This window comes from Drosophila rhopaloa, unplaced genomic scaffold, assembly GCF_018152115.1.
Source record: "Drosophila rhopaloa isolate 14029-0021.01 unplaced genomic scaffold, ASM1815211v1 contig_203, whole genome shotgun sequence".
In the NCBI taxonomy this organism is placed as follows: domain Eukaryota; kingdom Metazoa; phylum Arthropoda; class Insecta; order Diptera; family Drosophilidae; genus Drosophila; species Drosophila rhopaloa.
In genome coordinates, this window is record NW_025335088.1 from 239,631 (window position 1) to 266,865 (window position 27,235).

Genomic DNA, 27,235 nt, shown 5'->3' on the forward strand with positions numbered 1-27,235 from the left:
CAACTCAGGAGGTGATCATGATCAAGAATATATATACTTTATAGGGTCGGAGAAGTCTCCTTCACTGCGTTGTACACTTTTGACCAAAATTATAATACCCCCTGCAAGGGTATAAAAAGGGCACCTGTTCCCCCTCCAAGTCACTCTGCAACCGACCGCGATCAGAGAAGGTGAGTTTTACGCTTGGGTGTAAGCAACCTGTCTGAGAGTTAATTGTGAAGTCTCTTTCTTAGGATAGGGTCTAGTACCCCGTCCAAGTACATTGTAGATAGTTAACCTTCCCCTTCCTCTCTTTACCCACTCCCAGAAAGACCGACCGTCATCAGTGACAGTAGATCTTGGAGATTCCACCACCCACTCCCGACTTCGAGGGACGAAGCCGCCATTAGTGACAGCCGACTCCAATCTCGAGCCATCACTCGGTTCACCGAGTCGATCACCCGCTCGGGTCCCACTTGGCTCGCCGGGCTAACTTTCGCAGACCCACAGTGGGGTGCGTCGTCTCATAACCTGGAAAACCGAAGTGGCCTCCAAAATTTCTCTCATAACCTGGAAGACCTAAGTGGCCTCCAAACCTCTCTCTCATAACCTGGAAGACCTTAGTGGCCTCCAAACTTTCTCTCATCACCTGGTCCCACTCGGCTCGCCGGGCTAACCTTCGCAGACCCACAGTGGGGTGCGTCGTCTCATAACCTGGAAAACCGAAGTGGCCTCCAAAATTTCTCACATAGCCTGGAAGACCTAAGTGGCCTCTAAGCTTTCTCTCATCACCTGGAAGACCTAGGTGGCCTCCAAACCTTCTGTCACCCTGGCAGACCTCAGTGGTCTCGGGACGTACCTACCCAGACGTAAGGGGAAACATATGATGGGCTTGTCCAGAGGGGCCACGTGGCCGAGGCATACTTTCCGGCGCAAACCAAAGCCCTTCTTTCTCGCCCAAAGGACGCCACCCGCTGCGCAACTACCGAAGGACGACCAGTAGCGGCTCACGACCACGCTAGACGACAACGCCGACGTACGGACCCGCCTCGTCGCACTATCTTTGTCTTAAACTCTGTAAAATTTAAGTTGAACAAGAAAGGAAAGCTAACTTCGGACGGAGCCGAAGTTGTATACCCTTGCAGAATATTCTGTAAATTATATTCTTCAAAATTATTAATTTGATGCATTCTTAATACTCATTAAAAGTCCCAATTTCCTAATTTTAAAAACACCAAAGTTATGGCATTTCCAATAGTTAAGTTATATGGCAGCTATAAGATATAGTCGGCCGATCGTTATGAAATTTGGTATGTCGGATTGATTGGCCAAAAATAAAACCCTGTAAAATTTAAGTTGAATAAACGTAATACCCTTTATTTTCACCTAACCCCTCCCGTGTCATACTCTGGAAACCGGGTCCAACTCTTACAGCAACCACTCCTGACATAAATAAACATGTTGGAACGAACACCTGGACACCGTTGAACTATCTCAGCACAGCAGGACCGTTACTTGGCGCCCGAGCAGGTTAAAGTGGTTGTTAAGAGGAAGACGCCGATAGAGAGTTATGTCGACCTGGGTGTACCTAGCAACGAAGGCGGATCTGATCGAGTACCCAGAGGAATTCGGATTGGACGCAACGGGAAAAGTGGAGGAACTGAGACAGATATTATCAGCATTCGTAAGGAACCCAGACCACACAGAGAAGATCAGGCGGAGGATAGGATAACTAACGGAGAAACACAGGAAGGAGAAAGGGTCGACGGAACAAAGCAAAACACCGTCAGAGGAACTCAACACGGTAGCAAACAGGGAACAACCAATCCCCTAGAATTCCTCAGCAAAATGGAGGAGTGGGCCAAAGGCTACGGGATAGACAAAGACGCTCTGATTCAGACGATGCTCTTCATCCTGGAGGGAGTAGCAGTAAACTGGTGGAACACCACACCGAGTCAGATAAGTACATGGGAGGAACTGAAGGAGGAACTATTGGAATATTTCCTTCCACCCAGATACCAGGAACAGGAAGAAACACACATTGCACAGCTGCGACAGCGAGATACGGAACTAACAAGGGAATACGCAATGAACCTCAGGAAGTTGATGAGCTTCACAGAGTATTCGTAAGAATTAAAGTTGAACCGTATCTACAAAAATTGCGGAAGCAAAATAAAACTCTCGATTCAAAACAATGACGGAATTCCTGAAGTTAGCCGAAGAATTAGAAGAAATAGAGGCAATAACATCAGATATCGGCATAAGATGCGGAGGAACAGGGAATGCCACAAGAGCGTGCACAAATCCGCCGAGATTGTTTTGTTAGGTATGCGGCAGAAACGGAACAAGAACAACGAAGTGTTGCAAAGCCATGACGGGAAACGCCGGAGGTCCGAGCAGATAACGCTTGTAGCTCAGGACCAGAAACACCTACCAGCTACTTGGGACCAATTAAGGTGTGACGGATTCCAGATATTGGCCATAATAAAAATCGGAGCGGTAAAAGTAAAATTGGTAGTAGATACGGGAGCGTCACGTAGCGTGGTCAGTAGGAGAAGATACAATGAAAGATGGAGGAAAGCGAGGACAGAAATAACAATGGCAAACGGATCAAACCCAAAATCGGAGGGAGACTTCACAGCCAGAATACAATTCGTCGGAGAAGAATTCGAGTTGGATTATCTAATCTTAAACCAGGTTACAGGAGGAATATTACTGGGAATGGACTTTCTGCGTGGTCAGTAGGAGAAGATACAATGAGTTGAGAAAACATGGAAGATGGAGGAAAGCGAGGACAGAAATAACAATGGCAAACGGATCAAACCCAAAATCGGAGGGAGACTTCACAGCCAGAATACAATTCGCCGGAGAAGAATTCGAGTTGGATTTTCTAATCTTGAACAGGAGGAATATTACTGGGAATGGACTTTCTGGCGAAGACACAGACAAGGATTCAATGCGGCACTGTGGAATTGGACATCACAGAAGCGGATGAGTTACCAGAAGAGGAGGAATCCAGGCAGACCTCAATCAAAACGGAACCAACGGAGGAGGAGATCAACAAATTTCTGGAAAAACAAAGGCAAGTATTCGAGGAAATAAATGGAAATAGTAATATTACAACCCATAAGATTTACATGAAGGATAATAGGCCAGTAAAACAAAGATACTACCCCGAAACCCAAAGCAACAAGCGATAATCAACGAACAAGTAGATGAATTGCTGGCATTGGGATTAATAGAACCATCACATGGCCCATTCAGCGCAGCAAATTTGGGCTAACAACCGGTCCGGCCACATTCCAAAGAGCATTAGATACCTGGACGACATCGTGGTCTTTGGAAGGAACAAAAAATAACACTTGGAGAAATTATTGGAGGTGTTCAGACGGCTACAAAACGCAAACCTTAAGATAAATGCGGAAAAGTGCCATTTTTTCCAAAGCGAGTTAAAATACTTGGGACACATCGTGACCGTCAAGGGCATCAGAACGGACCCACAAAAGGTGGCAGCCATACGGAAATTACCAACACCGAAAAGCATAAATGAGGTACACAGTTTCTTAGGTATGGTACAGGAAATTCATCCCTGGATTCACCGTAAAAGCAAGTGCTTGTAGTGAACTGGTAAAGAAAGAAAAAAAAAATCGAATGGTAGACCCAACAACAAGAAGCGTTCGAACGGATAAAGGATAAACGATAGCTCCGGTACTTGCTTGCCCAGACTTTACAAAACAGTTCAAACTGCAAACGGATGCAAGTGACTTGGGAATAGGAGCAGTACTAACCCAGGAGGATGCCGAAGGGGAACATGTGATCTCGTACGCAAGCAGAAAGTTGAGTAAAGAAGAGCAAAATTATAGTGCCATGGAAAAAGAGTGCTTAGCAATCTACTGGAGCATCAATAAATACAAAATGTACCTGGAGGGCTACCGATTTGTAGTGGTAACGGACCATTTCGCGCTGAAATGGTTGAATTCGATAAAAAGCGCCTCAGGGAGGGTAGCCAGATGGGCACTCGGATTACAACCATTCCAATTCGAGGTCAGATACCGAAAAGGAAAGTTGAACGCAGTAGCAGACGCCTTGTCCAGAGTACCAGCTGTGGAAGTAAAAACCGCAAACAGTCAAACCGATTGGGTAAAGGAAGCATACGAGGAGGTAAAAAAGGACCCAGGCAACGGGGAATTTAAGATCGAAGGGGAAATACTCTACAAAAAAGGCGGTAGCGAAAGAGACCTGCAACCATGGAAACTATGCATCTCGAAGATCGAAATTCAAACGATGCTCCAAGAAAACCACTGCAACACAACGGCGTGACACCTGTGAATATTCAAGACTTCGAAAAGGATTAAGAGAGATATTTTTGGCCCAGAATGCGGATGGACATCAAAAAATTCGTAAAGGCGAGAGCTGCCAACGATACAAGTTGTCACAACAAAAATCCGCGGGTAAAATGCTAACTAAGATCACCGAAGCACCATGGGAAACCTTATGCGTAGACTTTGTCGGACCACTACCACGCACAAAGCATGGAAACACCACACTAGTAGTTATAGTCGATAAATTCTCGAAATGGACCGAAGTAGCGGCGGTAAGGCAGGCAACGGCAGAGGCTTTCCTGAAACTATTTCGGGAAAGGATACTCGCAAGAGTTGGAGCTAACTAAGATCACCGAAGCACCATGGGAAACCTTATGCGTAGACTTTGTCGGACCACTACCACGCACAAAGCATGGAAACACCACACTAGTAGTTATAGTCGATAAATTCTCGAAATGGACCGAAGTAGCGGCGGTAAGGCAGGCAACGGCAGAGGCTTTCCTGAAACTATTTCGGGAAAGGATACTCGCAAGAGTTGGAGCACCAAAGACACTGATATCCGACAATGGGGTCCAGTTTACTGGAAAGAAAACAAAGACCGCCATGGAACAATGGGGAATACAGCAACAATTCACCGCACCATATACGCCACAACAGAATCCAACCGAAAGGACGAACCGAACCATCAAAACCATGATATCACAAATGGCAGGGGAGGAACAAACCAGGTGGGACGAGAATCTGCCAGAGCTAATGCTAGCATATAACAGCAGCACATCCGAGTCAACGGGGATTTAGTCCAGCACAATTACTGTATGGAAGGAATCTCCGACTTCCGGGAGCTTCATTCGACAAGGTTACTAAAGGATCGGGACTAGCAACAGAAACAGTAGCAGCGAGGTGGAAACGACTACGAGGGATCAGAACTGAAGCAATCCAGAATATGGAAGAGGCTGCGAAAACACAAAAATTCCATTTCGATCTACGAAAGAGAGAATGGAAACCAAGTGTGGGGCAGCTTGTCTGGTGCAAAACACGTTACCTATTAAACGCCGTCTTCACAGAGAACGGTCGTGTTTTTGTTTTGCGCTCCGAATTTTAATTTTTCTTATTGAAACCACCGGGGTTTACTTAAATCTCTTCATCGTAGCTACACCTTTAAGTGTTTTCTAACAACTTTCCGTTCGCTTCGCGAGTGCATCGTGATTAACTTGTGTTTACTAAACAAAAAGTTTTTATCATAATTTAATTCGGTGCTGGTTTGTTGTTATTGTTTTCTATTGCCCCTCTTTTCAGTCTTTCTCTTCGTCGTTGAGCGCTGTTGGAACGGCACGCATTCCAACGGTCAAATCTCTCAGAGGTGTTTTATACCGGAGTTAATCGGTTAATAATCCCGCTCTCTCTCTCTTTTCGTTTCTATATCGTTTCGTGGTGCCTAACATCAAAGTTATTCGGTGTTTCGCTCCCGCTCTGTCGCTCTGCTTGATTTCTCATTAAAAAGTTCTTGAGCGCTTTCGATTTTTTTTGTCCGCTATAGTGCACAGTGGTCCGTGGTCAGCGAAAATGGCTTTCTGTTCATTAAAAAATTGCAAGAAAGTTATCTCGGCTGGACAGCAAAGTATTCCTTGCCATACATGTGATAAAATTTATCACGCAAAGTGTCTTGGCTATTCTGGCCTGGTTCGTGATGCCATCGATAAGAGGAGTGGCCTGCGCTACTACTGCGATGAATGCATTGTATACGAGAACCAGGCAATAACTATTAGGCGGCTCACAAAAAGCAGTGTTACGGAATTAATCCGGAACTGCCGTAAAAATACGGACCTGCTCGTGGCGCTTAAATCTCAGCTCACTAGCCGCATGCTAGCTGAGCCCGATTCCCCAAAGCGCAAAAAAGTCGCGGTCGGTGGGCATTCTACGGCAGGTGCTGTGCAACCTGCTGCCCGCGATTCGACTCCAGCTCAGCTGCCAATCTTAGGCGCCACTCAAATGGTACTAAGATCGGGGGCAAAAAGTGATTCGGTATCCGAAGTTGCTGGAATCGATGTGGCTCCGCTAGGTACTTCCGCTCTGTCCGATCAAAATAAAGTAGTGGCCCCAACACCTCATGTAGACTTAACGTCCGGATTACCGGCCGATACTGGTAGTACAGATACAAATTCTGTAGTACCAAAAAAGGTTGCATGTGTTGTACCAAAAACGGTTACTTGTGTTCGGGTGCCCCAGCTTAAACATGTATTTGTTTCACGGCTCGCCCCAGACCTCTCATCACTGGATATTACGGCTTATATCCGTAACAAAATCCAAGTTGATGATTTGAAGGTCGAACAATTTAAATTTTCTTATGCTAGGAAAGTATCATCATTCAAGATTGGTATTCCTTGTGCTCTTTTTGCATCTGTGTGTTCCACCAGTTTCTGGCCCGAGGGCATATTTGTAAAAGAGTACGAAGCTAAGAGAAAAAAAGAATAGTTCAGGGGAAATGGAAAACACCATTAAAGAACCATCCCCAGCGCCCTCCACATCCTCTTCTGTCCCAAAAAACTAGCCTCCTCTTTTCTTCTTTGCTATCAGAATACAAGAGGCTTACTTAGTAAGCTGACTAAATTGTATTCGGATAGTTTTTCTTTCCCATATAATATTATGGTATGTACAGAGACCTGGTTAAGGCCGGATATTCTTAGCTCCGAAATTCTCCCGGGTAAGTACACAATTTATAGGCTTGATCGTCAGTCCAGACGTGGAGGTTGAGTCCTGATTGCTGTCGACTCCACCTTTTCGTCTGAATTACTAACTTTCGAAGAATTTTATGACATCGAATTCCTAGGTATAAAATTATCGTTTCCCGGTAGTTTTGTATATATTACTTGTTCATATATCCCACCATCATCTGAGTTCCCTATTTAAGCAAATCACCTTTCCGTTATTCAGTCCATTTCCAAAAAACTGTCGGATCGAGATCAGTTAATTGTATTAGGTGATTTTAATATACCTAGTGCGACATGGTCCCCTGACGAAAACTCTAACATTTTACTTCCTTTAGCGCAGCATGACTTTATTGACGGCTTGCTTGACATTGCGCTATCCCAAGTGAACCATGTTAAGAACTCCTTAGGACGTTTACTGGACTTGTGTTTTGTTTCAAATTCAGAAGGCGTTTGCCTATCAAGAACGTCACCACTTACACAACCGGAAGATCCTTATCATCCAACTCTAGAGCTGACTGTAGACGCAAGAACAGAGCTGAATAAAAAATCCGAAAAGTCGGTTAAACGAATCCGCTGCTTTCGTAAGGCAAACTTTCATCTTTTAAATACTTTTATATCCGGCTATGACTGGTCCGAATTTTATTCATGCACTAACGTGGCTAAGGCCGTTAATATCTTTTATAATGCATTGAATTCCTTCTTTTATCTGTGTGTTCCGTTATACTATCCGTCAATTTCAAATAAACCTCCATGGTTTAATAAAGAGTTGTCACACCTAAAAAATATTAAGTCCAGACTTTTCAATAAATTTAAAATGTGCGGTTCACAATCTGCCTTCTCTCGGTACCTAAGGGCTCGGTCAAATTTTATCGTGCTTAACGCCCGGTGTTATAAAAACTATTTGACTCGTTGTAGGGTCCAATTTTCACAAGATCCAAAACAGTTTTATAATTTTGTTAACACTAAGCGTAAATCCGCCTGTTACCCTGCATCACTATCATTCGAAAACTCTACGGCAAATTCTGATCAGGCAATTGCCGATCTATTTGCCCAGTTTTTCCAGACAACATATTCTGTTTCATCCCGTCCAAATCCGTCTTATTCAAATGCCATACCCAAGTCGAACTTGATTTTTTGTCCGAGGTTAAGCGAAAGCTCCCTTCTTTTGGATCTTCATAAAGTTAAGCCTGTCTATTCACCGGGTCCGGACGGAGTTCCAGGCTGCGTGCTGAGGTACTGTGCTGAAACTCTGTGTAGACCTCTGTACAAATTGTTTACCTTGTCTTTAAAAACATCTCATTTCCCACTTATTTGAAAGGAGTCATTTGTCATTCCCCTTCATAAGAAAGGAAATAAATGCAATACAAGTAATTACAGAGGCATATCCAAATTATCCGCCATCCCAAAGCTTTTCGAAAACACAATTACACCCCATTTGCAACATCTTTGTAGATCTATTATATCTCCATGTCAACATGGATTTATAAGGCGAAGATCTACGACGACAAACCTCTTGGAGCTAACGTCTTTTGTAATAAATGGCTTTAGAAAGAACATGCAGACTGACGTAGTTTACACTGACTTTAGTAAAGCGTTTGATTCAGTAAATCACTCGCTACTTGTATTAAAGCTAGACTTATTAGGGTTTCCATGTGATCTTCTAACATGGATCTCAAGTTATCTGAGTGGTAGGACTCAACGAGTCCTCTTTAAAAACTCGATCTCTGATTTGATCCGAGTTACTTCAGGCGTCCCACAAGGAAGCCACCTTGGCCCACTTCTTTTTACTTTATTTATAAACGATCTCCCTCTAGTCTTGACAAAGTCGAGTGTCCTTATGTACGCAGATGACGTTAAGTTATGCCTGCAATATAACGAAATTTCTAGCAGTTCAGACTTACAATCTGACCTAAACGCTTTTCAAACATGGTGTTGTGAAAATCTTTTGGATTTAAATAGCGCTAAGTGCAAAGTAATGACATTTTTTCGGGTGAACCCACAATATGCAACGTATACGCTGGGTGGTTGCGCGTTGTCTAAAATTACGCATGTTGATGACCTTGGCGTCCTCCTTGACCCTAAACTTAAGTTTTGTGACCATATTACTTCTATGGTGAATAAGGCCAGGGGAGTACTTGGATTTATTAAAAGGTGGTCAAAGGAATTCGATGATCCCTATGTTACAAAGACTCTCTTCATTTCACTAGTCCGTCCAATCCTGGAGTACTGTTCTGCAGTTTGGAGTCCTCAGTATGGTGTACATATAGACCGGATAGAGTCTGTGCAAAAGAACTTTTTATTATTTGCTCTACGGGGCCTTAACTGGAATGCAAGCCTTATTTTACCATCCTACTCTAGTAGACTTCTCCTAATTAATCTACCATCCTTAGTAAACCGTAGAACGATGCTTGGCACAACTTTTATCTATAAACTTATTCACGGGGATGTGGAGAGTCCCGAGTTACTGGGTCGCATAAGCTTCTCCGTGCCTAATAGAATTACCAGGAACTATGTTCCTCTTACATTAAATATTTGTAGATCTAACTTTGATATGCATGAACCGTTTAGAGTACTGTGTAACGACTATAATAGACTATACCACATTATTTCTACTACCGACTCTTTGCCAAGCCTAAAATCATTAATTTTATCTTACCTAGCACAAAATTAGTATTAGTATTAGTCTCGTACGTATTTGTAATCTTAGTCTGTCCGCTTCTACATTGTGCTTTTAACTTCTCGCGATCTCGTTTTTGCGCCTATTAGGCTCCGCGCGTAACAAGCACTGCTTGGTGTCGTAAGGGCCACTTGTTTGCGCTGATCATAGTGCATCAACGTCCGAAAAAAAAAGTTTAACGCGAAACTATCGCCAAACTAGCGACGGGCCGTGGGTAGTAGACAACTTCTGTTCACCGGTGGTAGTTAGACTAAAAGATCCAAAAACCAAGAAATCGAAACGTGCATATATTGGCGACTTAAAAATATATATTCAAACTAACCAGGCACTAACACCCCTTAATAATTGAGAGGCAGCGGGTAACTCATGTGACGTCTTACTCTTTTCAGGACACAACAACAACATGGACAAATTCCAACAGTCAAGCAAGAAGTTCAAGGAGGAGTGCAAGCAGCTGCAGGAGGCAAAAAGGGTAGCGCAACTAATAGCGGCCAGACCAGCGGGGGCTGAAGTGCGGGTACGGACAGCGCCAATCCGCCTCAAACCACTGATGTGCAGACTGACGGCAGGCACGACCACAAAGGATGGCCTGGTGGCCGAACCCCGACCACTGCACATTGGGCCAGCGAGCCAATTTTTCGACGAAAATTCCAATTTTTCATAGCAAGTAAACATATTTTAATAAAAAAATTTGAATAGTATATACTTTGACTAAAATGAATCAAAATATTTTAATTGTTTTAATGCATCCCTGAAATTTTGGCAGCCCTTCAAAGTCAGTTGTCTGATTGCATGCGTGCAAAACTAAAAAGCGCGGGAAAGATTTTGTTTACTTGCGAGCGTGCCAACATTGTTGTGGTTTAAGCAATTTTCACTAAAATTATGGAAACGAAAGACAAAGGTATGTAGAATATTTGTATTAAAAAAGACTTTGTTCATGTTTGATAATGTGTTCTTTGTGTGCGTTTATTTGTGTTGTCCAAGAGTAGAAAAAAGCTAACCTGCTAACCCGTCTGTTGTGGATTATAACAAATTTTGTGCCAACTTGTGCCAAAAAGTAACTATCTGTCATTAAAGTGCAAAGTGTATATAAACTAATTTTATTAAGGTTTTTTGCTCCATTTTGCAACGATATGTATAAATCCCACATATTGTAGCTGCATTGCAGCAAGGAGGGCGATTGCGCAACCTAAGCTACTAGCTAAATTCTTAGGTCTTGATGAATTTCTCATTGCATATTTTGACAATATTTTAATTTCAATTTCTTGCCACCTACCAATTGATCCAACAAAATTTTAAAAATATTGTCAGAAAACCATATCACTATGTATGTCCTTGTATCCATGGTTTCCAATGTCAGCAACAGTCCATAAAGTGTTAATGCACGGATACCAATAGTAGAAGCATCAATCCTTCCATTAGGTGTTCTCGGCGAGAACGCCTCAGAGGCTCGCTACAAATACTATAAGAGTGACAGGAGGTTACATGCTCGATAGAGTACACGGCAGAACAACATGGCAGACGTTTTCCACAGAGCAATGGATTCCTCAGATCCTCTTGTGTCAAGCATCTATTTAACAAAAAGATTGGGTCACCAAAATAAACTACCCCTACCAGCAGACGTAATCGAACTTTTGGAATCACCTTGCTATATTCTTGTAACATGAACAATAATAACAATGTTCCCGATTTTGATGCTAGCAATAATGATAGTGATTCAAATTCTGACTTTGAAAATCCGTTTTCAATAGAAATTGATGTAGAAGACGACTGTTAGGAACATTTTTATACCCTTGCAGAGGGTATAATAATTTTGGTCAAAAGTGTGCAACGCAGTGAAGGAGACATCTCCGACCCTATAAAGTATATATATTCTTGATCAGGATCACCTCCTGAGTTGATATAGCCATGTCCGTCTGTCCGTCTGTCTGTCCGTCTGTCTGTTTCTACGCGAACTAGTCTCTCAGTTTTAAAGATATCGAATTCAAACTTTGCACACACCCTTCTTTCCTTTGCACGCAGTATATATGTCGGAACGGCCGGGATCGGCCGACTATATCCTATAGCTGCCATACAACTGATTGATCGGAAATGCCATAACTTTGGTGTTTGCAAAGCTAGGAAGCTGCGATTTCCTATGGGTTTTATATTTGGTCTGAGGAACTTGTGAGATGGTTCTGAAGCCGCCTAGCTGGGGCGACCGAGCGGGTCGCAGGTTGCGGATAGCGGACGACCTCACTCGAGGCCAGCTGCGAATAAGCTGGCGGTGGAAATCAAACACGGAATCGTGGACGGAAACCCCAGCAAATAAGCAGTCCCGGACAACCAGCGGGTATCTTGCAACGAGGCAGTACCGACGATGCGATTTGTTCAGCCGCATCTAAACAGTTGCTTTACACAAACCCAATATCCCCCACACACCACCTACCCACTTCCTCTCCCAAACAACATCTCACTCCGGGCCGGACTACGGTGTAATCCGGACCGTGCCAAGAGTCAGCCTGGCTGGGGGCCCGGATCAACAACTAGCCCAGTCTCAAACGGTGGGCTCAGGGAGATGGCGACCCCCTGTTCTATCTACCGCCTTACCCGGGTAACGCGGATCTCTGCCCTGGCGGACCTTTCCCCTTCTCCGCAGCTCGTGGGACCAACTATGGAAACAACACACAAAAACACAAACAAAACAAGAAAGGAAAGCTAACTTCGGGCGGAGCCGAAGTTGATATACCCTTGCAGAATACTCTGTAAATTATATTCTCCAAAATTATTCATATGATGCATTCTTAATACTCATAAAAAATCCCAACTTCCTAACTTTAAAAACACCAAAGTTATGACATTTCCAATCGTTCAGTTATATGGCAGCTATAGGATATAATCGGCCGATCCTTATGAAATTTGGTAGGTCGGATTGGCTGGCCAAATATAACACCCATAGAAAATGCCGACTTCCTAACTTTACAAACACCAAAGTTATGGCATTTCCGATCAATCAGTTATATGGCAGCTATAGGATATAGTCGGCCGATCCTTATGAAATTCGGCATGTCGGATTGATTAGCCAAATATAAAACCCATAGGAAATCCCAACTTCCTAACTTTACAAACACCAAAGTTATGGCATTTCCGATCGTTCAGTTATATGGCAGCTATAGGATATAGTCGGCCGATCCCGGCCGTTCCGACTTATATACTGCGTGCAAAGGAAAGAAGGGTGTGTGCAAAGTTTCAATTCGATATCTTTAAAACTGAGAGACTAGTTCGCGTAGAAACAGACAGACGGACAGACAGACGGACAGACAGACGGACAGACAGACGGACAGACGGACATGGCTATATCAACTCAGGAGGTGATCCTGATCAAGAATATATATACTTTATAGGGTCGGAGATGTCTCCTTCACTGCGTTGCACACTTTTGACCAAAATTATAATACCCTCTGCAAGGGTATAAAAACGGAGACGGGAACTCCACAAAAACCCGGCGCTGCAAAGACGAACGATGGTTCCACTGCAAGCACCAGTAGGGCTCAGAAAGGGCCCCATCCCAAACTAGGGATGACGGGGGACAGAAAGACTGTCGCTAACGCCTCTGCTATGTGCTAATCTGCGCCAAAACCAGTGGTAGGCGCAGCAAAGTCGATCGGGTCACCCGCTGGTGCAAAGAAGAATTTTACTTACGCAGAGAGACGGACTGCCGCCCAAACCCTGCGCTCACATGCCAGAAGCACTGTCGCCACGCCTTCGCCCGAATGGCTAAAGAAGGTAGAGTGGGCAAGGACGGTGTTTCCCAACTATGGGCAAGAGAAGCCCCAACAAGAAGGTGCTCAGGCGAAGAGGCAACGCTCCATAGAGCTGCCCGGCCCGTCGGCGAAGAGATCGAGGATCCAGCCGTCGGTCTCCTTTGCCGAGATCACCAAAGATCGGGTCCTACTTGGACTCATTGATAGGGGAAATCCGGAGAGCAGGATCCCCAGAAACAAATGGAAGGCGGTTGAGTCCAAGCTGTCACTCATTTGCCTGCGTATGGTACGCGAGAAGCCCGGTTCAGCGCCTTGCTGTATGGACGCGGGCTGGTACCAGGGCAGTGTAAAAGTGGTGGCCTGCGATAATCAGCGATCAGCTGACCTATATAAACAGGCGGTAGCTCAGCTCGGAGCAGTCTACGAAGGGGCGAACATAGTCGCACTAGATTGGTGTGACGTCCCCAGTAGACCGCGAGCCAGAATTTGGCTCCCAGCAGCAATCGCATCACCGGAGGACATCCTCTTTATGTTGCAAGAATGCAACCCACATCTCCCCACAAAAGACTGGAAAGTCGTTAAGGTGGAGGAGCACGAAGGAGACGTAAACCAAGCGATTGTGGTACTGAACAAGGAGTCTGTCGCTCCCATAGAGGCTGCTCGGGGAACGCTTAAATATGGGTTCAGTGCCATACACATTAAAATCTATAAAGGGGACTCTAATTCCTCTGGAAGTCCTGCCGGCAACCCAGCCGAGCAGGTGCTTGCGGAGGAAGTGGAGGCCCCTGGTGTGCCGGAGGACGGCTATTCAACCGACTCGTCGCTAAGCAGAGAGATGCGAGCGATGGGACCGGCAATCGACGAAGTGGAGCTGAGCGATTCGGAGGCCGACGTTACTGTGGTGGAGGTTGCAGCTGGGGATGTCGCTAAGACTCCTGCAGATCAACCTACATCACAGTAAAGCAGCGTCCGCTGCTCTTTTGTTTCGCCTGGCCAAAGGCGAAGCCGACGTGGTCTTAGTTCAGGAACCCTGGGTAGCAGGAGGCAGGGTTGCTGGACTGGGAACAAAAGACTACAAGCTTATGCTTGACCCCAAACAAGGTAAAATTCGAACCTGCATTTTAGCCAAACGGCATCTTAGTACATTTCTGCTTCACAAATACAGCAACGGAGACAACACAGCAATAAGCCTGGAGCTGCAAAGCGGCTCTTTTAGGATGCTATCGGCCTACATGGCTTCCGAAAAGGTAGACCCCCAGACGCGCTAGTCAGAGGACTGGTACAGGAATGTGAAGAGCTTAAGAAAGGTTTGGTGATAGGATGCGACGCAAATGCCCACCATACTCAGTGGGGCTGCCCTATCAACAACGACAGAGGTGAGTCTTTATTCGACTTCATTCTTAAATCGAATTTATTTCTTTGCAATAGGGGCAATACCCCTACTTTTATAACAAAAACGTGCCAAACTATCATAGATCTAACCCTGGCATCAGATTTACTCATAAACACAGTCACAAACTGGGCTGTCTCCAACGAGCACTCATTTTCAGATCATAGGTTTATAGAGACAACTTTGTCCCTAGTATCACCTGTGCCGGTCAGCTTTGCCAACCCCAGGCGGGCAAACTGGAATAAATACAAAGAAATTCTATCGAACTTCCTCCCCAGGAAGCCACCAGAAAGCACTCCTTGCACTCAGGAGCTAGATAATATAGTAAACAAATTCACAGAAGCATGCAACGCGGTATTCTCAGCTGCATGCCCGTTAGGGAAACCAAGGGGAAGGAAAAAACCTCCTTGGTGGACCCAGCAATTATCAATCCTCAGAGCCAAATGCAGAAACCTGTTCAACAGAGCGAAAGCTGCAAATGAGGACATAAACTGGCAAAGCTACAAAAAGGAACTAGCCACATACAAAAAGGCCATTAGAAAAGAGAAGAGAACTGCGTGGCAGAACTTCTGCTCGGACATTGAAAAGACAACTGATGCCGCAAGGCTCAGAAAAATACTTTCTAAGACAGCCGTATCCCTAGGCTATCTCCAAAAGGCTGACGGATCATGGTCGGATTCTAGTGAAGAATCCCTAAACCTACTCCTAGACGCTCACTTCCCAGGGAGCCTACAATCAGGACATCCCCCAGGAAGACACACCGGAGAAGGAATAAACTTAAATCTCCTACTATCAGACCGTAATATAAGCTGGTCCATTCATAGTTTTAAGCCATACAAATCGCCGGGACCGGATAATATAACACCGGCACATATTCAACAAGCAGGAGAACTAGCTATAAACTGGCTGAGAAAAATATTCCAGACCATTCTTGCAGTAGGAGAACTACCTACAGCATGGCGGGAAACGAAAGTCGTTTTCATCCCTAAGGCAGGGAAAGCCACCCATACTACAGCGAAGGATTTCAGACCGATAAGTCTGACATCATTCCTGCTAAAAATCTTAAAAAGACTGTTAGGTCTACATATTAGAGACATCATTGACCCGACGCAGATATCAGAGGCGCAACACGCATACACCAAAGGTAAGTCGACCGAATCGGCGCTACACTTGGTAGTAAGCAACATCGAGAAATCACTCAGTATACAAGAATACACCTTGATCGCCTTCCTTGACATAGAAGGAGCGTTCAACAACGTGCTCCCCACGGCAATAACAGAATCCCTCACTGAACTAGGGGTTGAGCAACCGCTGGTGGGGCTGATCCACAAATTGCTGATAAGCAGATTGGTCACGGCCACACTAGGGACCTCGACCCAGACTAGATTAGTGAACAGAGGCACTCCGCAAGGAGGTGTACTATCACCCCCTTTTATGGAATATCGCGGTAAATAAACTACTGCGGATTCTTGAAGGAGGAGGCTGTAAAATAGTGGCATACGCAGACGATGTCGCTATCATCTTTAATGGTAGGTACCCACAAACGTTATGCGATCTTATGACCGCAAAACTAAAAACACTATCGGAATGGACTACAAAGAACGGACTTGGGGTAAATCCCTCAAAAACGGAACTAGTCCTTTTTACAAATAGATACAAAATCCCTAAACTTAACCCACCCACTTTAAACAACTGTAATCTCTCTTTTAGCGAGCACGCAAGATACTTGGGGTTAGTATTAGATAAGCGTCTTAAATGGGGACTAAACAACCAAGAGAGAACCAAGAAAGCGACCATTGCACTTTACTCTTGTAAAAAAGCAATTGGGCTAAGATGGGGTATGTCCCCTAAAATAGTCAATTGGATATACATAGCGGTAGTCAAGCCAATCCTACTATATGGAGTGGCTCTGGAGTGGACCGCTTTACACAAACAATGTATCTTAACTCCACTTAACAAAGTACAGCGCATGGCGGCCTTGTGTATGAGTGGAGCCCTTCGAACTACCCCAAACGAAGCGCTGAATGCGATCTTGAACCTCCAGAGCCTGGACTTAGCAGGAATGGAAAGGGCGAAATCGGCAGCCATTCGACTAAGGGATACAGGGCAATGGAAAGCCCAACTGTATGGTCACGCTAAGATTCTTCAGCATGACAAATTGATCCCGCCAAAAACGGATCTATGTAAAACCCGTGAATACAATCACACGCCCTTCGAAGCTCTGATCCCAGGCAGGGAAGTTTGGGATCGTGGCCGACCGGGCTCAATAGACGCAATCTGTCTATATACAGACGGCTCCAAACTAGACGGACACGTAGGTGGAGGCATATACTCCGAGCAATTAGAGATCAGGCGGTCTTTCAGACTTCCTGACCACTGCAGTGTCTTCCAAGCGGAAGTGTACGCTATAATGGAAGCACTTGTCTGTTTAAGGGAGTTAAACACCCAGAACAGACACATAAACATATATAGTGATAGCCAAGCGGCTATTAAACCAATCTACTCGACAAACACAAACTCCCGAACAATAGCAGACTGTCGCAAATCTCTCCACGAGATGGCTAATCAGTTTACTGTCAGCCTTATATGGGTTCCGGGTCACCGGGATATCGTAGGCAACTGTATAGCAGACGAGCTAGCCAGGCAAGGCACCACCATACCTCTCCTTCCAGGAAAGGAGAATGTCGGCATGCCGATGGCTACTTGTAAGCTAATTATTAAAAACCACTTCAGCAAATTAGCCAACACTTATTGGCAAAACACACCGCAATGCCGAATCTCTCACCAGACATGGCCTGTAATAAACAATAAGAAAACATCAGAACTACTCAATTTCAGCCGCACTGAGTGCAGCATGCTAATTCGAGTACTCACAGGCCACTGGCTCGTTGGCGCACACGCCGGCAGGCTAAAAGCCCCAAAAAACGATTTTTGCAGAAGCTGCAGGGATGAGGAAGAAGAGGAAACGGTGGAACACCTACTCTGTTCATGCCCAGCCCTATGCAGGCTCAGACTGAAACACTTAGGATATCCTTTCATAAATGACCTGACCGAAATATCGCAGACTAACCTGAAGAGTCTAAGCTCTTTTATTAAATCCTCCGGATGGGGGACCTGCTGATCGACCAACTTACAGGCTGACTCTTAACGGATAGGGGACCCAAAAATAGAGATCATACGGTATCACAATGGACCCACAGAGGTCTAAGTGTACCAGGCTACAGCCTGGCAGCCGTCCTAACCTAACCTATATTTGACCAATCAATTCGACCTACCAAATTTCATAAGGATCGGCCGACTATATCCTTTAGCTGCCATATAACTGATTGATCGGAAATGCCATAACTTTGGTGTTTGTTAAGTTAGGAAGTTGGGATTTTCTATGGGTTTTATTTTTGGCCAATCAATCCGACCTATCAAATTTCATAAGGATCGGCCGACTATATCCTATAGCTGCCATATAACTGAACGATTGGAAATGCCATAACTTTGGTGTTTTTAAAGTTAGGAAGTTGGGATTTTTTATGAGTATTAAGAACGCATATGAATAATTTTGGAGAATATAATTTACAGGGTATTCTGCAAGGGTATATCAACTTCGGCGCCGCCCGAAGCTAGCTTTCCTTTCTTGTTAAATGTCAAATACCCATTTATAGTCATTTTGAATGCATTGTTATTTTTTACTTATTAATATTAAGGTTAAGTGTTAAAAAAATGAATTAAAAACATTTGTTGAATTTAACGAGCGCTAGCAATATTTATTACCGTACAAGTATCAATAAGAGAAAACCTATCTCATATGGGCGGCTAGGGAAGGCGTGGTCAGATCAGTCTGAAACTTAGATATATTAATATGTGCATCGACACTATCATATGCACCAAATTTGAAGAAGCTAGCTTTAAAACTTTAATTTTCGTCGAAAAATCGGCTCGCTGGCCCAATGTGCACTGGCGCAACCATCCGAAGCACCCGTAGCGGAAGAGCAAGAATGGCACACGTCCCGAAAAACCCCCCGGCTGACACCAACTCGTGCCAAGGGTTTGTACGCCTTCGCCGGATAGGGACTTACTGGAATTACACCCTCCGGATCCAGGCACAGAAGACCAGCAAAGGGCGGATGCACCGCACGGCCCACCGGTTCCAACAGCAGTACAACAGCAGGAACATCCGGATGTGTTCACCAACGAGATGAGGTGGACGGTACCATCGGATGCAGTGTTGTCGGCCAAGGCAGTGGACGAGGTGAAGGAGCGCTGGAGGCAGAAGCGGAAAGGGCGTCAGCAGACCATCTTGGTTGAGGATGCCGACAAAACATGAAAGGTGATATTCGGCAGAGGGTCGAAAATAACGATTCCGCACTTCGTGCCTTCGCAAGCGGGGGGGAGGTGTGACGCTCCAGAGCATAAACATTAGAAAATATATATATTTATATAATAATAATAATAATATAATAATAAGCCTAGGTTAAGAGCAAAAAAATTAAGTTTAACCGATAAAAGCATGAAGTGAAAGTTAAATAGTCAGGCGGGCGCGCCAAATGAAGAGCTGGGCACACTGACCACCGACCACCTGGCCACACGCGCTAGGTCGCATGGCACGCGATTTTGCCGTTGTACGGCCACACTAATCGGGGCCAACGGGTATAAAAATGGCACCTGTTCCCCCTCCAAGTCACTCTGCAACCGACCGCAATCAGAGAAGGTAAGCCTTACGCATGGGTGTGAGCAACCTCTCTGGGAGCTGATTGTGAAGTCCAAATACATTGTAGTTAACCTTCCCCTTCCTCCCTTTACCCACTCCCAGAAAGGCCGACCGTCATCAGTGACAGTAGCTCTTGGGGATTCCACCACCCACTCCCGACTTCGAGGGACGAAGCCGCCATTAGTGGCAGCCGACTCCAACCTCGAGCCATCACTCGGTTCACCGAGTAGATCACCCGTCTCATAACCTGGAAGACCTAAGTGGCCTCCAAACTTTCTCTCATAACCTGGAAGTCCTAAGTGGCCTCCAAACCTCTCTCTCATAGCCTGGAAGACATTAGTGGCCTCCAAACTTTCTCACATACCCTGGAAGACCTAAGTGGCCTCCAAACTTCTCTCTCATCACCTGAAAGACCTAAGTGGACTCCACACCTTCTCTCACCCGGGTAGACCTCAGTGGTTTCGGGACGTACCTACCTAGACGTAAGGGGAAACATATCCTGGCCTAGTCCAGAGGGGCCACGTGGCTGAGGCACCCGCTCCGGCACAACCATATCTACCGGAGCATACAGGACGCCAACCGCTGCGCAACTATCAAAGGACGACCAGAAGCAGCTCAAGAACACGCTAGACGACAACGCCGACGTACTGACCCGCCTCGTCGCACTATCTTTGACTTAAACTCTGTAAAATTTAATTTGAGTAAACGTAATACCCTTCAATTTCACCTAACCCCGTACGTGTCATTCTCTGGGAACCGGGTCCAACTCTTACAGCAACCACTCCTGACATAAATAAAAATGTTGGAACGAACACCTGGACACCGTTGAACTATCTCAGCACAGCAGGATCGTTACAGGCTATATTAGCGAAAACCCAGATCCCAATTAAATAGCTAGATTAAAAGCATCAGCAGGAGGGGCACCACTTTAAACTTTATCGATAGCCTAAATGATTTTATATTTTCATATTTTTTTTTAGCAATTCCCACTTGAAATGCAACACCACCCAGGAAGACACAAATTGACGTAATTATTTGGAGGATTTGGTGACACCTGGATGAAATCGTCATGTGCAGTTCACAAACTTCCAAGCCCCTCGCGGTGTCCACTTTTGCCTGGAAGTACTGCTTCAGTTGTTTTATACGCTTGTTTACTGTGCGCTGCCTTTTAGATTACACCCTATCCGACGTCCTTACAGATCTTTCAGCTCGTAGACATTGTTGCCGACCGCTTTCTCCACCCGAGCTATAAGGACCTTCCGAGCAAACTTATCGTTAAAGGCCTTAAAGTCGCTAATGATGAAGTTGCAGCGATACACTTTTTGACCCGGCTCTTTGGTCTTAAGGCAGGCTTGCACCTTGTGAAGTCAAAAAAATCAAATTTTTTTTTTTGCAGTTTCGGATACATACATGTTTTAATTTTACTCTCCTAAAATTTCAAGTCGAAATCTCTTGAATTACGAAAGTTATCGGTCGTTTGGTGGACCGGTGTCAAGCGCGTTGCCATTATAGTGAAAATTTTCAAACGCGTTTTTCTCGAAACCATGTTTTCCGAGTTGGCGGAAGTCGTACAAGCCGCAAAAATTGAGCAATCGTCATGAAATTTTTTATACATGTTCCTCAGAAGTATGTGCATGGTATAGACTAGGATCTTTTGAAAATATTAAAAATTGTTTATTTAAAAAAATAATGAGTAACGAAAAAATGAGGAAAAAACCGATTTTTTTTTCAAAAGCTCATAATTTTTGCATTTTTTATGTTTTTTCAATTATCCTAGTTCAAGCCATGCGAGCAAGTGTACAGATTAAGAATATATTCGTTTTTTGCGTTTCAGATTATTTCTTAACATTCCAAAAAATCCGCCATGAGGACGAGTTTTTCGCGGACATGCCGCCATTGTTCGGTACTCCCCCTCCCCCCTTCGCTTGGATCGCACTCAAAAAAATTGTGTAGCTTCAATAAACTGTACCCTACAACTGGCTAAAATTTTATTCCCACACCTACCATACTTTCCAAGAAATAAATTCCAGAAAAAAATCAGGTTTTGGGCGCCAACAAGGTGCAAGCCTGCCTTAACGCTGGTGACTGCTATAGTAGGGGCTTTCAAAGTTCTTTTGCACGTTGGTATGGATCACATTGAGTCTGTCGGCCGTTCCGATTCCAGCTGTTTAAAGACTAACCAAGGACTTCAACTTCCAGTCCGAATACTGTAAGAAAGGGCGCTTCGCCAGTCTCCGAGTGAATCGCGTGGCGAATTGCCACCTCGATCTCCGGGAAATACGTGTCACATTCTCGATGGTCATCATCCAATTAAGTCTTGAGATGCGAAATGCCAAAGGGGTCCATCGTCCCCTTGAAAATTTTTGACGTGAACCGTTGTCCGAGCGCACGATTATATGAACACCAAACTTGTAAAATATTTCTCCAGAAATCGATGTACAGCTACGGAAATGGCTGCTCTGTCTAGCCGCCAGTTGACTGGGAAATTCGGCGCCTTCGACTCCTTGCAGACTTAACGCCCGCGCATGAACTTTTGGACTTGCAGCACCATGCCGGGACAGAAGAACACATCACGGAAAGGTGAAGGATACGACGTTTTTCTGAGCTCGATATTGAAATGGAATCACTTAAGCTGTAACGACCACATAGCCAACCGACCTGAAAGGTCCTTCATGGACATAAACCGCTTTAAGCTTGCATGATTCGTAATGCACGTGAATGGCATCCCTTTGGCGTACAGCCACTGGAACAGCACCGCACCGTCTTTTAAAGTCTGCATGGAAACGTAATGCGTTTGATGGATTTTGGATAGGAGGCCGTCTATGCTGGGCAATGGGTGAGCGTCTTTGACCGTCACATCGTTGAGCTTACATGCATTTAAGCAGAAGCTGTCCTTTCGAGTCTGCGACACCGCCGTGGTCCGGTTGCTCCACTGGCTTTTGCTCTCCTCGTGGCTCCGAGCACTGTCATCTTGTTGACCTCGACCTCTACCATTTTCTGCTTCGCAGGAGACATCGGATAAGTACGAGCCTTGAAGACCTCGGAACCGTCGATCAGCTCAATCGATCTGTTCAATCAGCCATCCCTCTTGATTTTTCTGTTCGATTTTTTATAGCTCATGGATACGGGTCCTTCTTGTCCTCAGCGTAGTGTTCTATCTCCCTAGCATGGAATTTTTCGGCGTTCTTCACGCTTTCGGGATTAAAATGGTCTACCACCGTTGCAGCCAATCCAAATACCTTCAAGAAGTCCACCTAAAATACACTAACTTATGTTAACGCGTCTTATAATCGACCGATCTTCTCCAGCCTACATTCCGACTACGGTCTCTGGATTTGTGGACTTTGCAAGACACGGTTCGCATCCCACCTAACTGGTCGTCTGAGAAGATCGTGTTCCTGATCGTGTTATTATCCTCACGGGTCACGACCACATATTTAAGTATCCAACCGAAATAAGAAATCAGGTAGCAATTGATCTGCGATCTGTAACCAAGACCAATTGTCCTCCATTGCTGTGTTTCTCAATGTCCCAAAAGTTCCCAATTCTAAATCGATAGAAATCGATGTCTCACATACAACATTGCCTATCTCTACCACCCACCCATCCTACGGTGGGTGTCCCAGTGAATTTTTAATGGCCGGATCCACTGGCAGGCCGATCTTAGTTTTATTGGTTAGTTTTGCATACTGTTACAGGCTTACGTTTATTTGCTTACCAGCTCTACGATTTTAATGTCAAAATATGACAAATCCATTAATTCAGCAGATTCCCCTTTTTTACATAAAAAAAGTTAAGATTTTAAAAGTTATATTTTTTTGCTGTTTTTATACCCTTGCAGAGGGTATTATAATTTTGGTCAGAAGTTTATAACGCAGTGAAGGAGATGTTTCCGACCCCATAAAGTATATATATTCTTGATCAGGATCAATAGGGGAGTCGATATAGCCATGTCCGTCTGTCTGTCTGTTCGTCTGTTTCAATGCCGTTTGCAAGCTCAGCTCGATCGGACGTCTATATCCTATAGCTCCCATAGGAACAATCGGATATATCTTTGAAATTGAAATTCAATTTACAGTTAAGAATACGTGATTTGTAATATTTTTAATCGGACGTTGATGTACTATGATCAGCGCAAATGACACCAAGCAGTGCTTGTTACGCGCGGAGCCCTATTCCCCAATGGGCGTAAAAACGAGATCGCGAGAAGTGAAAAAGGACAATATAAAAGCGGACAGACTTAGATTAGAATTACGTACCAGACTAATACTAATTTTGTGCTAAGTAAGATAAAATTAATGATTTTAAGCTTGACAAAGAGTCGGTAGTAGAAATAACATGGTATAGTCTATTATAGTCGTTACACAGCACTCTAAACGGTTCATGCATATCATAATTAGATCTACAAATATTTAAAGTATGAGAAACATAGTTCCTGGTAATTCTATTAGGCACGGTGAAGTTTATGCGACCCAGTAACTCGGGACTATCCACATCCCCGTGAATAAGTTGAGCGCTATTTAAATTCAAAAAAATTTTCAAACCCCATGTTTGAAAAGCATTTAGGTCCGATTGTAAGTCTGAACTGCTGGAAATTTCGTTATATTGCAGGCATAACTTAACGTCATGTGCGTACATAAGGGCACGCGACTTTGTCAAGACTAGAGGGAGATCGTTTATAAATAAAGTAAAAGGAAGTGCGCCAAGGTGGCTTCCTTGTCGGACGCCTGAAGTTACTTTGATCAAATTAGAGATAAAGTTTTTAAAGAGGACTCGTTGAGTCCTACCACTTAGATAACTTAAGATCCATGTTAGAAGATCACATGGAAACCCTAATAACCCTAGCTTTAATACAAGAAGCGAGTGGTTTACTGAATCAAACGCTTTACTGAAATCAGTGTAAACTACGTCAGTCGGCATGTTCTTTCTGAAGCCATTTATTACAAAAGATGATAGCTCCAAGAAAGTTGTCGTCGTAGATCTTCGCCTTATAAATCCATGTTGACATGCAGATATAATTGATCTACAAAGATTTTGCAAGTGAAGTGTAATAACGTTTTAGAAAAGCTTTGGGATGGCGGATAATTTGGATATGCCTCTGTAATTGCTTGTATTTGATTTATTTACTTTCTTATGAAGGAGAATAACAAATGACTCCTTCCAAATAAGTGGGAGAAGTTTTTAAAGACAAGGTAAACAATTTGTGCAGAGGTCAACACAGAGTTTCAGCACAGTATTTAAGCACGCAGCCTGGAACTCAGTCCAGACCCGGTGAATAGACTGGTTTAACTTTGTGGAAATCCAAGAGACGGAAGCTTTCGCTTGACCTCGGACAACAATTAAGTTTGACTTGGATATGGCATAAATTCAGCTCTAAAGTTGGATGGTAAGGATCTTCCCGTTGTGTAAGTGGTGATTTTTTAATAGACAAACGCCTTCTGAATTTAACACAAAACACAAGTCCAGTAAACTTCCTAAGGAGTTTTTTAACATGGTTCACTTGGGATAGCGCGATGTCAAGCAAGTAGTCAATAAAGTCATGCTGCACTAAAGGAAGTAAAATATTAGAGTTTTCGTCTGGGGACAATGTCACACTAGGTACGAGGGTGGTCCGATACGTACTTAGCCTCCAAAAGAAAAATGAAAATTTTGGAAAAGTGGCGATTTATTTCTCAACATAATCTACTTTTAGCTCGATACACTTGACCCAGCGATGCTCCAACTTCTTTAACCCGTCTGAAAAATACGTTTTCTCAAGGTCTGCAAAATAGGCCTCTGTGGCGGCGACGACCTCCTCATTCGACGCAAATTTCTGTCCAGCGAGTGACTTTTTCAAGTTTGAAAATAAAAAGAAGTCACACGGGGCTAAATCTGGAGAATATGGTGGATGGGGTAGCAGTTCGTAGCCCAATTCGACCAATTTGACCTTGGCGAGGGCGGAAGTGTGAGACGGTGCATTGTCATGATGGAAGAGCACATTTTTCTTCGCCAAATGGGGCCGAATTTTCTGCAATTCTGCAAAAAACGGTGGCCATCCCCTTTCCGGCCGATGGGACAGTCTTCGCCTTCTTCGGAGCAGGTTCGCCGGGTGAAGTCCACTGTTTCGACTGTTCCTCGGTCTCTGGTGTATACCAATGGATCCATGTTTCGTCGACGGGAACGAAACGACGCAGAAACTCCTTCAGATTGCGCATAAACAGCGTCAAATACTGCTCTGAAGAGGTCTCACGGTTGCGTTTGTTGTCCGGAGTGAGCAAACGCGGCACCCATCGCGCCGACCTCTTTCTCATGCCCAAAATTTCATGCAGGATATGACCCACTCGGTCTTTTGACATGCCTACTGTCTCAGCTATCTTCAATCGGCGGTCTGCCAATACGAGATCGAGAATTTTTGTCACGTTATCCTCCGTGGTAGTCGTTTTCGGGGCACCTGGGCGTGGCTCATCAAAAACCGTTGAAACTCGTTAAACCAATTTTTGACGGTCGCCATCGAAGGAAAAGAGTAACCGTTTGATTTCTTTGATTTCGCTGTGCGATTTCCCTACCAAATACAAGAATGGGAATCACAGACCGATATTGCTCTTTCTCCATTTTTCTAAAATTCGCGGACACGTCCGATTCCACACGCAGTCAAGACAAAACTACGAGTCCGATTCGGCTGAAATTTCGACAGCAGCCATCTACGAGAATGTACTGCACGATAGTAAATTTCTCTTGCGATAGTGACGCCATCGGGCGGTGAGGCTAAGTACTTATCGGACTGCCCTCGTATCTGACAGTTTTTTTGAAATGGACGGAATAACTAAGTAATATATACAAAACTACCGGGGAACGATAATTTTATACCTAGGAATTCGATGTCATAAAATTATTCGAAAGTTTGTAATTCAGACGAAAAGGTTTAGTCGACAGCAATCAGGACTCCACCTCCACGTCTGGACTGACGATCAAGCCTGTAAATTATCCGGGAGAATTTCAACGCTACGAATTTCCGGCCTTAACCAGGTCTCTGTACATACCATAATATTATATGGGAATGAAAAACTATCCGGGTACAATTTAGTCAGCTTACTAAGTAGGCCTCTAGTATTCTGATAGGAAAGAAGAAAAGAGCAGGCTAGTTTTTTCTCCTGAACTATTCTTTTTTCTCTTAGCTTCGTATTCTTTTACAAATATGCCCTCGGGCCAGAAACTGGCGAAGCACACAGATGCAAAAAGAGCAAAAGGAATACCAATCTTAAATGATTATACTTTCCTAGCATGAGACAATTTAAATTGTTCGACCTTCAAATCATCAATTTGGATTTTGTTACGGATATCAGCCGTAAAATCCATTGATGAGAGGTCTGGGGCGAGCCGTGAAACAAATACATGTTTTAGCTGGGGCACCCGAACACAAGAAACCGTTTTTGGTACAACACATGCAACGCTTTTTGGTACTACAGAGTTTTTATCTGTACTACCATTATCGGCCGGTAATCCGGTTGTTAAGTCCACATGAGGTGTTTGGGCAACTACTTTATTTTGATCCACATCGGTTCCAGCAACTTCGGGTACCGAATCACTTTTTGCCCCCGATCTTAATACCATTTGAGTGGCGCCTAAGATTGGCAGCTGAGCTGGAATCGAATCGCGGGCAGCAGGTTGCACGGCACCGGCCATAGTGCCGACAGCGACTTTTTTGCGCTTTGGGGAATCGGGCTCAGCTGGCATG

The 27,235-nt window shown here is 44.4% G+C and overlaps 2 protein-coding genes across 7 annotated transcripts in view; one reads left to right on the forward strand and one right to left on the reverse strand.

The window, feature by feature from the left end:
• Positions 1 to 27,235, reverse strand: part of LOC108053732 (calcium-dependent secretion activator) — a 210,273-nt gene that overhangs the window by 174,109 nt on the left and 8,929 nt on the right. The gene's annotated exons all lie outside the window — the stretch shown is intronic.
• Positions 13,713 to 14,710, forward strand: LOC123037878. Its single transcript, XM_044460653.1, has 2 exons — positions 13,713 to 14,530; positions 14,595 to 14,710. Exon 1 carries the CDS (start codon positions 13,713 to 13,715, stop codon positions 14,388 to 14,390), a length of 678 nt encoding a protein of 225 aa, XP_044316588.1. The 3' UTR covers positions 14,391 to 14,530; positions 14,595 to 14,710.